This window comes from Epinephelus fuscoguttatus, linkage group LG18 (assembly GCF_011397635.1).
Source record: "Epinephelus fuscoguttatus linkage group LG18, E.fuscoguttatus.final_Chr_v1".
Taxonomy (NCBI): Eukaryota; Metazoa; Chordata; class Actinopteri; order Perciformes; family Serranidae; genus Epinephelus; species Epinephelus fuscoguttatus.
In genome coordinates this window covers 39,461,816-39,477,153 of record NC_064769.1, presented here as the reverse complement: position 1 = coordinate 39,477,153, position 15,338 = coordinate 39,461,816, and the positions used below count along the sequence as shown (strand labels likewise).

The 15,338-nt window shown below is 43.8% G+C and overlaps 1 protein-coding gene across 2 annotated transcripts in view; it reads right to left on the bottom strand.

Annotated features, from left to right (window-relative positions):
* The window catches only part of gfra2b (GDNF family receptor alpha 2b), a 180,881-nt gene extending 167,970 nt beyond the window's left edge, over positions 1 to 12,911 (bottom strand). For both annotated transcript variants that reach the window (XR_007451685.1, XM_049603832.1), the window contains exon 1: positions 12,177 to 12,911. Coding sequence is in view for 1 of the 2 variants with exons in the window: in XM_049603832.1 (XP_049459789.1) it covers positions 12,177 to 12,246 (70 nt within the window). In the remaining variant the exon portion in view is untranslated. The remainder of the gene's footprint in view (positions 1 to 12,176) is intronic.
* Positions 12,912 to 15,338: the final 2,427 nt, after the last annotated feature.

The window sequence follows — 15,338 nt, the reverse complement described above, 5'->3', positions numbered from 1 at the left end:
AGCCCCCTGACTCCAGACATCTCATTTCCAGTTTTGTGCATTTGTTTGATGATTGTAATAGGGCTGCCACAGATAGGATGAGGGAGGCCTGGAAAGGGGAGCTAGGCATTGAGCTGTCTGAGGCTGCATGGGAGAGGTGTTTAACTATGAGTTAACAGCAGACATCAGCTGATCCAATTGAAGGTTGTTCATCGTCTTCACTACTCTAAACTCAGGCTGCACAAGATTGCTCCTTCTGTCTCACCGCTGTGCGACAGATGTCAAGTGTCTGAGGGCTCACTGTCTCACGCCTTCTGGTTCTGCCCCTCGCTGACTGGATTCTGGGACAAAATATTTGACTGGCTTTCCAAGGCTTATAAAAGATCTTTCCAACCGGATGCTGAACTCGCCATCTTTGGCTGCTCACAGACTACAGCAGGCCTACCTGCAGCAATCGCAGTCTCTGATGCTGGGGACGACTGTTGCAAAAAGACTCATTTTGATGGAGTGGAAGTCGACATCTTTCAGAGGTGGCTTGCTGATATGACTTCAGTCATACAAATGGAAGGACTCAGGTTCACAGGGACTAATTCAGTTGGAAAGTTTTTGACTATTTGGGGCCCCTTCCTTGCCCACTTGGATGAGGTCAGGACAGATAACTGGTAGCTTTATTGTCTATCTATTTATTTATTCATTTATGTATTTGTGTACTGTAATCTTTTAACTAATGTCACAGATGTTCCCCTTTAACTTCATTTTACATGTCTGAACCGGGGTGTTATTGTTAGTGTTGTTGTTATGTCTGTTTTTCTTGTAAAACTGCAAAATAAAATTTTAAAAAAAAAAAAAAAAAAAAAAAAAAAAAAAGATGTAAATGATCTAAATAAACACCTACTGGTCACAAATTCAGAATATACACATATATATTCAGAATGATACACATCTGTCATCATTTGAAAGCCCTTTGTTATCTTTTGACCATCCAAAGAACATCTTCATCAACATGGCGGGTCGGGAGGCTCCAGGGAGGGGAGAGCCTGTGTCGTCCAAACACTATTTCAAGATGATTTTAATAAACAATAGTTTTAAACAATCTAAAAATTAGACTTTCTATCTCATGGGTTTTGATGATAACAACGTCTTGGTACATGGGACACTGCTCTACCAGGTGAGCTACTGGTCGTCCCCACCCCATGGTTGTATGACCCCGCCCACCAGTCCTCCCTGTGGTTGTATGACTCCGCCCACCAGTCAACCGAGACAGACAAGGTCACCGTGACCTTGACCTTTGACCCCTGACCAAAATCTAATCAGCTCATTGTGAGTCCTAGTGGATGTTTGTGCCAAATTAAAAGAAATTCCCTTATATCGTTCTTGAGATACCTTGTTCATGAGAATAAGACAGACAGAAGGTCACAGTGACCTCTGACCATCAAATTCTAATCCGTGAATGTTTGTGCCCAATTTAAAGAAATTCCCTCGAGGCATTCTTGAGATATCACATTTAAGAGAACTGGACTGACAGATGAACAACCTAAAAACATGACACCTTGAGGCATAAAGACTTAAGTGTATTTTAGGTCTCACCTTAAAAAAGTTATTCCACCTTAAATTAAAAACTTAAGTTTAGACGTAACGTTACTGTGCAGATTTAATGTTCAAAATAAATAAACTGTTTTCAGTGACATTTAATAAGAAATATGCTAATCACACGCTTTCGTCAGACTGTCCATCAGGGACGAGGTGAACAATAAAGCTAATGTGTGCACGTATTAAAGCTCTGCAGGCACTTCTGTTCAGTTTGTATTTTTCTCTCAGAACTTTAAGTTCAGTTTGTTTGTGATGTGACCTGTGGCTCTCTTTGTTTCCTACTCACCACACTCTGCATGCTCTCCAAAGGGGGCGGCAACCAAACACTTCCTGCTTTTATACTTTTGCTGACATCATCTCTGACATCATGGGTTCAACCAAACGTAGGTGCAGGGGTGGCTTTGTGCCCAGGAATGTTCCTCACTGAGTGAAATGACCCCGAAGTATCTGAATGTCTGTCATGATGACAGCTGTTTGAGCTCTCTTCATATGAAGGAAAGGTGCGTCAGTGCTTCCTTTATTAGCTCCTTCAGCCGAGGACACACTGCAGCATCCTTCACCAAAGGAAAGGACGTGAAGTCCAGTGTCTCTGACAGTCTCCATCCATGTCAGTGAAAACATGGATGCTTCACACACAGAAGATCTATACAATCAGCACAGTTTCAAGATTAGAGTCACCAATTCAGTATCTGACCAAATGTCTCCCCTTCTGTTCCTGAGATATGACGTTACAACATGATGATGTCACAGTCAAGCTGACCTTTGACCTTTTGACCTTCATTATTTTATCCTGTTAGACAATTGTGTCAAGTTTGGTCAGAAGTAGTGAATGAATTCTTCAGTTATGGACAAAAACACATTTTGTGAGGTCACAGTGACCTTTGACCTGCAGCCACCAAATCCGTATCAGTTCATTCTTGAGATAAAGTGGATGTTTGTGTCAAACTTGAGTAAATTCCCTCAAGGCCTTCTTGAGATATTACATTCACAAGAATGGGACGGATGCAAGGTCACAGTGACCCTTGACCACAAAATTCTGATCTGTTCATCGTTAAGTCCAAGTGGACGTTTGTGCCAAATCTGAATCATTCTGTGAAGGTGTTCTTGAGATACTGCCGTCACAAAAAATTAGACAGACATGTCACAGTGACCTTTAACCTTCGACTACTAAATTCTAATGAATTTATCCTTGACCCAAAGTGGATGTTTGTGCCAAATTTGAATCATTCCCTCACGGCCTTTTTGAGATAATGCGTTCACAAGAATGGGATGGATGCAAGGTCACAGTGACCTCTGACCACAAAATTCTGATCAGTTCATTGTAAAGTCCAAGTCGACATTTGTGCCAAATTTCAATTATTCTGTGAAGGTGTTCTTGAGATATTGCCTTCACAAAAAATTAGACAGACAGGTCACAGTGACCTTTAACCTTTGACTACTAAATTCTAATGAAAGTATCCGTCACACAAAGTGGATGTTTGTGTCAAACTGGAAGAATTTCCCTCAAATTGTTCTTGTTATTGAAAATGAGAAAATGAGTCACAAGGTCACAGTGACCTTTAACCTTTGACCACCAAATTCTATTCAGTTCAATCTTGACTCAAAGTGGATGTTGTGTGCCTAATGTGAGGAAATTCCCTTAAGGGGTTCTTGAGAGACCATATTCATGAGAGGGGGGGCGGGGACAAACTCACAGCGACCCTGACCTTTGACCTTTGACCTTTGACCACCTTAATGGTTCATCCTTGACTCAAAGTAGATGTTTGTGCCAGAGTGCGGAGGCATTAAAGTCCCACCTAAAACAATCAGTATCAGTTTAAGTGTACGCTATATTACAGACAGTCATTTACATCTGTAAAATAAAGGCATTACATCGCTCTCTTCAACACCAGACTCCATTGAGAAAACCAGTAATTTAACGTTGCTGAACACAGGAGCTGCTGAGCGACTGCTGCCTCCATCAGTGAGTCAGTTTGTGTTACTGTGTGACTTTAGGTTAGTTTGGATTCACCAAAGTCACAATATAACACAAACTAACTAACTGATGGAGGCAGCAGTCGACCAGCAGCTCCTGTGTTCAGTGAGCTAAAATTACTGTTTTTGTCAGTGGAGTCTGGCATGGACGAGAGCACAGATGGGAAACTGAAGCCGTTAATGGTTTCCCTGTTGGAACAGGCTGTCTGACAGAAAGGTAAAGAGGTGAAAATACTCCCAGTATAGCGTACACTTAATACGATATTGATTTTTTTATGGGTGGCTAAAAAAAGTTTTGCTGCCGACCCCTCCACAGCAGCACATTGCTTAGCTTCCCTGTTGGACGCCTGCCTGCTTCCTCAAACTGAAGGCATGCCAACTGACACTGATTATGGATTATGGATCATACCTCACACGGACCTGCTTTAAAAAAATCCAAACTACCCCTTTAAGTTTTGGCATTAATGAGTTCAGACAGAAGACTGATGAGGGTGACGAGGGACAGAAACAAATGTTGTGTCAGACGCTCCTGAATCAGCTGCGGTCTCTGCAAGCGAGGGTGGCCTTCGCCAGGCGGTTCAACAGCTTCCATTACTGCAGCGACAATAGCTCGCAGGTGGAGTCCAATTAACTGAGAGTCACAGGGACAAGATAAGAATGCTTTGGCTGGTCTGATATGAATGTTTACCTGTCTGCAGCTGTGTGTTGACAGCTGTGTGACGAGGTGAGACAGGACCACAGCTGAGCTCACGTCCTCTGTGTGTCTGCAGGAGAGTTTGTGCTCCACACTCAGACTGAATCACAAATGTCAGCAGTGAATCATTCATCGGTTCACTGCTGAGAATATTTCTGAGTGGTGACACGTGTCGGTCAGTGTGTCAATGCTCCGCAGATAAGTCATATTACACAACAAATAGTTCCCACCAAGCGATCTGATTGGTCGACAAGAAATTTAGAATGTGCTCAGATCAGCAGAACAGCACACCTGGCTCATCACTGGAAATATTACTCCGTCATTTCCATGGCAACGCTGTAACCGCCAGAGCAGGACCACAAATCTACATAACTGTCACAAAATGGACGGTTGTGTTGTTAGTGTTGATCCATATGATGCACTGAGTTCATTTATGTTTGGAGGAAGACGAGGACGCTGCTTTGGCTCACAGTGGACACACACGTGCTGCATATGTGTTCATGTATGTGGGCTGACACCTGTATGTTTAAACATCATCACACTGGAAGTCAACATTTGTTAAACTAATACATCTGAAACATTTTTGCTCTTTATTTCATATGACCTGAAAAGCTGATATGTAAATCATTTTCTAATTGTTTCAGCTGCACTTTTATATCTTTATATTGTTTGTGTGCTAAAATCTTAATTTGAAAACAGACCAAGAATATTGATTTTTCTTTTGCCCTGACATTTAATAATAGAGTCATTATGATTAAAACATAATAATCTAAATTTAATGTTATGATGTTCATGCATTCTTTAATGTTCATAAATTATTCTTCTCCTAAAATTGGACAAACAATTAGTGACTGTGAGAAGTGTATGGATATATTTATGGGCGAGCTCTCGACCGCCTGTGAGAGGAGCAACAGAAAAGAAAACACTGGTGAATCCCAGAATCAGTGAGCACTGACAGGAGAACAAACTGCTGACTTCCTGTATGAGGCTCATCCTGCTGGACACACTGAGGAACAAAGCAAGCGCTCCCTCAGAGGACGGCTGGTGTCAGGACCGAGGATGCTGACTGTGAGCATCCACCCACAAACAACTAACACTGTGCAGGAATGTAACTGAGTACATCTACTCAAGTACTGTGTTTACTGACGTATACTGTAACAGCACACTGCGCACTGTGACTCCACCTCACAGACTCAGGCTTTAAAATAAAAGCAAATGCAGAGCCGCAGGCTGAGCTTCACCTCGACCAGCAGCACTTCAGCCTGACAGCCGAGATCAGCTGATCTGAGATCTGTCAGTGTCAGCTGATAAAGGACAAGAAAATAAAGTACAGGAAGCACAGGTGGGCGACTGATACCAATGAATGGAGGGTACAGATACTGCGCCTTCATGGTGAAGAGCATCAACAGGATTCATCAGTCTCACTTTCCCTCATCTTCATCAAACCTTTCAAGAGTAAAACTGTACAAACAACGTTCTGTTGTCGTGAACACATCAAGTGCACGTGGCTGCATTTCAGGGCTGTGAAAGCTGTTTATATGGAGCATAAGGGCCCGAACACATGGACACGTGGACACATGGACACATGGACACATGGACACGTGGACACATGGACATGTGGACACATGGACACATGGACACACGGACACGTGGACACATGGACACGTGGACACGTGGACACGTGGACACATGGACACATGGACACATGGACACATGGACACATGCCACGCCCTCAAATTAAATGTTTCCAGTGTAGACAGGCGCACTCAAACACGGCAAACACACACATTCTGGAGCACCTATTTTTCAGGGCAGCACACATGTCATGTCACGTGACGAGGACCAACCAATCACAGCCCACAGATATCTCTCCTTCTTCAGTGAAGCTCAGTGTGTGATAAATATGGAGAAGAAGTTGATCATGTTAGTGCAGACTGTCAGAGCGTCACATCTGTCCACAGACGACACATTTGGCCCAATACACACTAACAAAACACCTGGAAGAAGATCAGCTCAGCGCTCAGGGTTTCAGGTAAACAGGCTGTGATACGGTGCTGGTTATGGTCGCTTAGCAACCTCAGACACAACCTGCCTCCACGCCACTAACATCAGCCTGCAGGCAGAAGTCAACATAGTTTCACCAGCTGACACAGAACTGCCTGCGTGGAGAATGACATCATCACTTCTCTATCTTCTCAATCTTGTGTCCGTATGGGTCTTGGTGACGTAAATGCTTCTCTCGCCCATGTGCACGCAGGAACATATTTTCACTGAGGGCTGCTGCACAGTATAAATGTGCGCACATGACTGTGTGTGTGTAGACATGTTTAGGCGAGACTGTCGTCAGCTAGCGAAACATCGGACGCATTTCCAGCGACGATCGTGCCACCAAAAGCAGATATTTAAAGCCGAAACATGATCTTTTTCTCACCAGTGGTTTCTGTGCCTAAACATAACAACATGTTAACCACAGCGCTGTTGAAACACGTAACATCTAAGTAACATGTCTGCTACATAACAAGGTAAAAAATGTTTTATATTTTGCGGAAATGTAGAGTTTGATCATTTCATCACAGCGTGGCTCTGCATTCATACAGGAAGTGAACAGCAGGCTCCTGGGTGAAAGTCCACGGTGTGTTGGACCCACACCACCTGCCCTATGAAGACTGTCCTGCTGCTAACATTACAGCGTTTCAACCAGACACCACCCAGCAGCGTATCATACTGCTGTGACATCATACTGTCACTCACAGGTAAAACGACACACTACTTTACTCCACACTAAAGTACATCAGCTGCTTTGAATAATAAAAAGTGTCGTATCAGTATGAAAACAGCCGACTGTGGGTGGAGCAGTTGTTGGGTCTGAACATCCGAGGCTTGTTTCATAAATCTGGGTCATATTTCTAAAACAAATAAGAATAGGCCTCAGAATCAGACAACATGCTTAAAGGGATAGTGCATCCAAAAATGAAAATGCAGCCATTATCTACTCACCCATATGCCGAGGGAGGCTCAGGTGAAGTTTTAAAGTCCTCACATCACTTGCAGAGATCCAAGGGGAGAGGAGGTAGCAACACAACTCCACCTAATGGAGGCTGACGGCGCCCCAGATTCAAACGTCCAAAAACACATCATTGAAACCACAAAATATCTCCATACTGCTCGTCCGTAGTGCTAACTGCATCTCTGTGAACCCGCTCTTGCGCGAGACTGTGAGACATGGGCACCGCCTTCATGTGTGTTCATGTGCTTTCCCTGGTCTCACATGCACACGTGAGCTCGGTGCACAGAGAGGCAGTCAGAGCTACAGGCTACAATGAGGCTAAAAACAGAGTTCAAATGAGGTTTTTCCAAACAACTTTTTCTGTCGGGGCTTCAGGACACTTGGATCACTACGGACGAGCAGTATGGAGATATTTTGTGGTTTCAATGATGTGTTTTTGGACGTTTGAATCTGGGGCGCCGTCAGCCTCCATTAGGTGGAGTTGTGTTGCTACCTCCTCTCCCCTTGGATCTCTGCAAGTGATGTGAGGACTCTAAAACTTCACCTGAGCCTCCCTCGGCATATGGGTGAGTAGATAATGGCTGCATTTAAATATTTGGGTGCACTATCCCTTTAATAAATATTACACACACCAAAAAGTATTATATCTCATGTCTCCATCTGCTGGTCACCTTGAGAGCATGTATGTATCACCTGATGTTAATTCACTACAGAAGAGACGTGATGATCAATAAAATTAGGTGGGAAAAGGTGGATATATTGATATCAGTCATCGGCCAGATGAGTTGTTATCAGGATATGAATATATCAGTGAATACAGACAGTGCAGGCAGTGTCGATGTGATGATGGGGCCTGTACAGAGAGTGATTCAACCGGCCACCTCACAAATACACCTGCTGTGTTCAAAGAATACAAACGCTGTCATACCACACCTCATATATTCATCTACCAGTAAGCTGCTGTTCTGATCGTTCCATATTTGCACCATTGGAACTGAAAAATCAGAGTGAAACGTTTTGATTTTCTACATGTCTGTTACATGATTGTGGAGCTGACGATAAAACTTTGTGAATCTTGAATCTACATTCTCTAAATTTTAATGACAGCAGTTGCAAAGCAGCAAATGAACTACTGGTTTTCAGGTATACCCTGATTAGGGATGTATCGGCCGCCGATATTAGCAAAAAAACGGGCATCAGCATCGGATCGGACTGCATGGAAAAATGCCGATCCATGAACTCCGATCCAGTTTTTCACGGAGTCCATGCCAGGTTTTCCGGCCTGCCCAGCACTCTGCGATTCAAGCAGTCCATTCCAGTGATCCGCTACAGCTCTTACTATCAGTCCACCAGGCCAGCATGCAGACGGCAGACACACACACGGAGGGTAGGAGGAGTAGCGGTCAACTTAGTTAACTGACTATTTGATTTCTGCTCTGGTTTTTTGAGAGTGATATTTTTATTTGGTTTACACTCTTACTGTTTAAGTAAAGAGCACTGATGGCACTGTTTTGAGCACAATTAGTGAAACTGGAGCCATGGATGGACTACAGAAACACTACTGAAATAACTGAAAAGGAAAGGCTGTATTGCTTGTTAAATGTCAACAATGTCTTGTGGTGTTAATCTTTTTTTTTATTTATTAGGGGGCCAAAGCACAAGTGTGTGGAGTCTTGCTGCTGTTTTAATTTCAATGTTAGACATTTTAAAGATTTCTTGTGTTGATTTATTTTCTATTTATTAAGGGGCCAAAGCAAACCAGCTATATTTTTTATTTAATGTTAATGTTCAAGTTTAAAGTTTGTTTATTTAACCCTGTTAACAATAAACAGGTCAGTTTCTCATACCAACTGTTGTGGATCATTCTAACTAACCTGATTAAGTAGTTGTTCTTTACTTGATCAAACCTTTTCTAACATGACTGACAACAAAATAAGTGAATATGTATAATACACGCTTGGATCGGATCGGTATCGGCCAAAACTCAAGGCTGTAATATCGGTATCGGATCGGAAGTGAAAAAGCTGGATCGGGACATCCCTAACCCTGATATTAAATTTGACGGTTATCACACCGTGTACATTTGCTTATCTGGGATACTGAAGAAAATAAAAATACAACTACATGTTGAATCTCAGTTTTATTTTAGTTTCAATTATAGTAATAAAACATTTGTTCAACCAAAAACAATCTTTCTGTTTCCACTCCTTTAAGGCTCAGTCCAACTGATGATAATAATAATAATTGTAAAAAAGTATTCTACAATTTTTAATTTTCAAGTTTGGAAAGTACGGCTCGTTCCTTTTGCTTTTTTAGCTGAAATGCCAAAATCTTAAATGCTTTTGATCTCTTATCAGAAAGGTTTTGTCCTGTCGAAGCCACAGTGAGTTTCTTCTATTAAATCCGTTAACAGACCGTGACGTTTATTTTGCTGTAACTCTCTTCTAATGTTTCCATCTCCTGCACTCTGTCATTGTTCCAGCTCTTTGTATTTGTCGCATTTATTTCCTTCTGTCTATTGATATTTCTCCAGGTTGCAGATGCAACACACATCTCTTCTCTCTTTCATTATTATACTGTGAGTGTACTGGTTGTTTTTATCATTCGTATTTTTCCCCTTTAACACTGACCGATTTCTGTCTTTGTACTGAACTGTAAACTAAAAACACACACACGTGGTTATGTTTAGCCAACAAATTCAGGTGGTTACATTTAGCCAACACACACACACATGGTTATGTTTAGCCAACAAATTCACGTGGTTACGTTTAGCCAACACACACACACGTGGTTATGTTTAGCCAACAAATTCATGTGGTTACGTTTAGCCAACACACACACACACACACACGTGGTTACATTTAGCCAACACACACATGTGGTTACGTTTAGCTAACAAATTCACGTGCTTATGTTTAGCCAACAAATTCACGTGGTTACGTTTAGCCAACACACACACATGTGGTTACGTTTAGCCAACACACACGTGGTTACGTTTAGCTAACAAATTCACGTGGTTATGTTTAGCCAACACACACACATGTGGTTACGTTTAGCTAACACACACGTGGTTACGTTTAGCTAACAAATTCACGTGGTTATGTTTAGCCAACACACACACATGTGGTTACGTTTAGCTAACACACACGTGGTTACGTTTAGCTAACAAATTCACGTGGTTACGTTTAGCCAACACACACACGTGGTTGGGTTTAGGACAACAGGACAGGGTTTGGCTTTACAGTCTTACAGGAAGTGAACACCAGCCTCCTGGGTGAAAGTTGGTGGTTGTTGGACCCGTCCACCGCCCCTCCTACCCGCCCTACTTGGACTTCCACCCTAGTAACTTACGTTTTTGTCCTGCCATGTTTCCCCCTGACGCTGCCAGGCGCCATTAAACTATAACAGCCACCAGCCGTGCATCATGCCGACGTGAAAGGACGGCTTTTTCGTTGGTGTCTGATGCCAGAAGTCACTGACCAAGCGGCAGTATTCAACAACTCCAAAATGAGACGAGGTTGCTGTTACCCAGGTGTGCTCAATGATTACGGGTAACGCCCCCTAAGCACTAAAAAGGGACAGGTGTTGTGCAGATGCCCAAGAATCAGAGAGATGCCACCACAAGAGCTGTTAGAGGAAGATCTGCTGCAGTGAAACTGATGTACTGTTGAATAAAATTAGACAGTAAACATGTCAGTACTGCTGCTACAGGATAATAAACATTCTGACCCCTCCACCCACCCTAATCAGACTTTCACCACCTTAACTGTCATTCTTGTGCTGCCGTGTTTCTCCCTGACGCTGACAGCACATCAGATGGATTTTTACGTTGGTGTCTGACGCCCCCAGTCACTGGCTAAGCACCTGATTTCGATGACTTGGGAGTGAGAGTGGGTTGGATTTGAAATGTTTTCTCAGTTCGTCCACTAGAGAGCAGTGATGAGTTCATGTCTTCACTGTAACTGTCCTGTAAGAACATTTTCCACAGATATTCCACGCGCTGGCTTGGTTGGTTAGGTTGGGGTTCAAACGCAGCGCTCCGAGGGACACGAGCTTCCCGGGGAGTGGCCGAACAGGATCGACTTCAAAATGTGCTTTTATGAGTCCTGATAGGAGCTGGAGGAGAAACTCGTCAGCTCGTACCTGCGGCCGCCGTTGGTTTGGTTTGTTGTTGAGGCAAAAGCAGTGGGACTGGTCAGGGTGAGGGTGCAGGGTGAGCCAACCAGAGGCAGAGTAAGGCGGGACAGTCCTTCGCTGTCCCAAGATTCGTCAATTCACATCCTGTGCATGAATTTTCAATTTTCCTGGGACGGTGAAGGCTCGCTCCGCCCTCCTCTGCCTCTGATTGGCTCATCTTTGCTGCTTGGTTGGTGGGTGAGGTTCAGGCATGAGGTTAGAGTCAGGATGAGACTCAGAGACAACATAACCCTCATGGCCTGGCTGACTTATGTAAATAATAATAATATAAATATCAATATTAGTGTCACTAGATGATGATGTGTGTTTGTCTTCAGACACTTTAAGGAGGTTTGACTGATACTGAAGTCATTTCACTTCTTCCACCTCTGCTGTGCAGCCTCTGCACCCACAGGCAGACACAGATATATATTTATATATGTAAACACAGTATATGTAGATACTCAGCGGGTGCAGCCGGAATGTAACGGGATTACTCGAGGGTTGTTTCTGTTTTTGCAGTGAGAGGAACTCCGAGGTGTTGGACGCAAATCCAGCATCTGACTGTGTCTGAATCTGAGTCGTGCACCTTCACCGTGTGTGTGTGTGTGTGTGTGTGTGTGTGTGTGTGTGTGAGAGAGAGAGAGAGAGAGAGAGAGCTCCACACGGACGGACCCTTTGCCCTCACCTGTGAGTGTGTTTGCGCGCGCACGCCGGTGTGCGGGTGTGCGGGTGCACAGACACTCCGGTACTCACCCAACACAAACACCAAAGTGATGACAGTAATCAGGATCATGTCGCGTGCAGCTGTAAATCCACAAGTCATGAAGGCGGATCAAAGGCTCGGTCCGGTCCGGTCCGGTCCAGTCCGGTTCACGCCGTGTATCTCTCTCTGCCTCCCGGTGTGTCTCACTGTCGCTCCCGCTCTGCGCTGGAAACCGGTGAAACTGCCGCCGACATGGTGGAGTGAGCAGATGGCCCTGGAGACGGTGTGGACCGGGAGGGAGCCCGGACTCCGCTCGGTGGACTCAAACCCGCACACAGGGACAAGTGTTGGCACAGTCCGTTAAGGACCGCATATTCCGGTGCAGCAGCGCGTGTGTGAGTATCCACGGTTCATCCGGAGGAGTCGGTCCACGCGCGGAGAAACAACCAACACTTTCCTCGGTGTTAGACGTTAAACATCCACGCGCTCCTTCCCGCACCGTCCGCCCGCGTTACTCCAACTTTCCCCGGTGCTCGGTGTGTGTGACGGTGCCCGTAGCGCCGCTCCCGCTCCTCCTCTGCTCCCTCTGCTCCTCCTCTACATTAACACGAGTGAGAACAGAAATAACAATCAGCCTGGTCGCGCTGGTTGAACCGATGCTCTCCACACCGGAGCAGCCTGATGCGTAATGGCACGCGCGTCTCCCTCGCTCTTAATCCACTCCAGCTGCCTCGTGCGTCCGCTCGTGTCTCCTTCAGCAAACTCAGTGCGTGCGACCACTGAGGAAAACCTAGAAACAGCCCCCTCCCTCCCTCCTCCCCCAACACACACACACACACACACACACACACACACACACACACACACACACACACACACAGATACACACTGGAGGCGCGTGGCAGCCCCGGAGGAGGTCCCGTTTTCACACAAACTCTCTCTCTCACCAGCACCACGCACGCGCGCTGACTCCGCAGGATGACCCGGGGTGATGCAGCGCGCGAAGGCATCAAAGCAACGACCCCAAATACCTAAATGCGCGCGCGCTCCCACGATATTAAAACTGTTATTACAGCCACAGGTGCAAATATCAAACTATCATCATATACATGTACACACACACACATATAAATGTATTTTATTTCATTTAATTTTTTTTGCATTTTTGAGGATTATTTAACACACACTCACCAGCCACTTTATTAGGTACACCTTGCTGGTACCAGGTGGGACCCCCTTTTTAGTTCTTGGTGTCACAGACTCAACAAGGTGCTGGAAACATTCCTCAGAGATGTTGGTCTATATTGACATGATGACATCACACAGTTGATCCATGATGAGAATCTCCCGTTCCAGCACATCCCAAAGGTGCTCTATTGGACTGAGATCTGGTGACTGTGGAGGCCATTGGAGTACAGTGAACTCATTGTCATGTTTGAGATGATGTGAGCTTTGTGACATGGTGCGTTATCCTGCTGGAAGTAGCCATCAGAAGATGGGTACACTGTGGTCATAAAGGGATGGACACACTCAGCAACAATACTCAGGTAGGCTGTGGTGTTTAAACCATGCCATGACCTCTGACCTCTGGCATCAACAAGGCATTTTGGCTCACTGGATATTTTCTCTTTTTGGGACCATCCTCTGTAAACCCTAGAGATGGTTGTGCTGAAAATCCCAGGAAATACTCAGAGCAGCCCTTTTCACTCTTTTCACTGCTGTTTGCTGTGATTGCTTCATACTGTGTATTATATATTTTCTGGCCCACTGTGTGAATGTAAGGAGCTTGAGGAGTAATCAGTGGTTTGACAGTGATTTATCAGGATTATCTTGTGCACCTACAGCTAGCTCACAGTAAACCAGCGAGCTAGCTGACGTTACCGGACGTCATGTTGTGTACAGCTCTACAGGTGAGAGCCTCTGTCCTTCTAAACTGGGCGCTGTGAAATTATCCGTCTTGATTGTGCTCGAGTGCACGTCAAAGAGTCAGATGGAAAAAAGTCTTGGTGAAAAAAGTCACCATGCAGCAGGTGAGGCCAAGTGTCCAAAGAGAGTACGGGAGACAGAAATACTCAGAGCTCGATCTAAGAAAAGACACGAGGACGCAGGTAAGACGAGGTGTGGTGAGAGACAGGAAGTTAAGGAGGACAAGTCAGTCAGGAGGCTCGTGTAAGTTATTGGCCTTTGTGGTGATTAAGTGTGCAGCTGGAGCAGAAAGGACGTCTGAGGAAACCGACGTAATTATAGATGCAGCAGAGATTTCTGTGTGTTGTGGGAGTTTCTGGAGAAGGTTTCTCTCAGGCTGTCAAACACCTGGAAACAGGAGAGTTTATAGCAGAGTTACTGGGAAGGGTTATTAGTATTTCATCTTATTTAGTAAATGAAGATTGTTGTTTAAGTCCAGTAGTTTTCCAGCCGCCAATTAAAAAAAAACCAAAGAAAAGGAAGACATCAGAATGTAGCTCGCCTGTTCTTGAGCGCTGGGACAAATCATGTCGTACCAAAGAACCCTTAAATTAACTTATCAACACACTAATTCTGTTTCTGAGGTGAAATGAAATGAAAATGATTTATAACATATTTAACTTGGCCTGTGCCAGAGCACAGCTCGTCCCACACAGTAAAGCACATTTACCAAAATCCTTCATCACTAAATTGAGCACAGTCTTTGACAACCAGTTTAAACAAAATTGTAGGAAATAAACAAAATTCGAAGTAAATTTATTCATCACAAAAAAATCAAGCAAAAATTATGAATTAAGCAAAAGTTAAGCAAAATTCAAATGAAATGTGCATAATTTGTGTGAAATGAGCAAAAGCTTTGATCACAAAACTGAATAAATTCCATCATGATAGAGTTGTGCAAAAAATTCATAAAATAGGCAAAATTCATATGAATAAAATAATTACCCAAATCCTCTATCACAAACTAAAGTACATTTCTTACTCTCTTTCTTAAATACGCAAAATCACAAAATTTAGCAAAATTCATATGAAATAAGCAACTTTTGTTTTTTAAATAAGCATATTCCACATCACTACATTGAGTTAATTCCTTCATTATAATATCAGGCAAACTTTGTACAAAATAAGCAACATTTTTATGAAATAAGCAAAATCCTTCTTCACAAAATTAAGTCAATTCTGTCATCACAAAATGAAGCAAATTATGTGTGAAATAAGCAATATTCATCTGAAAAAAGCAAACTCCC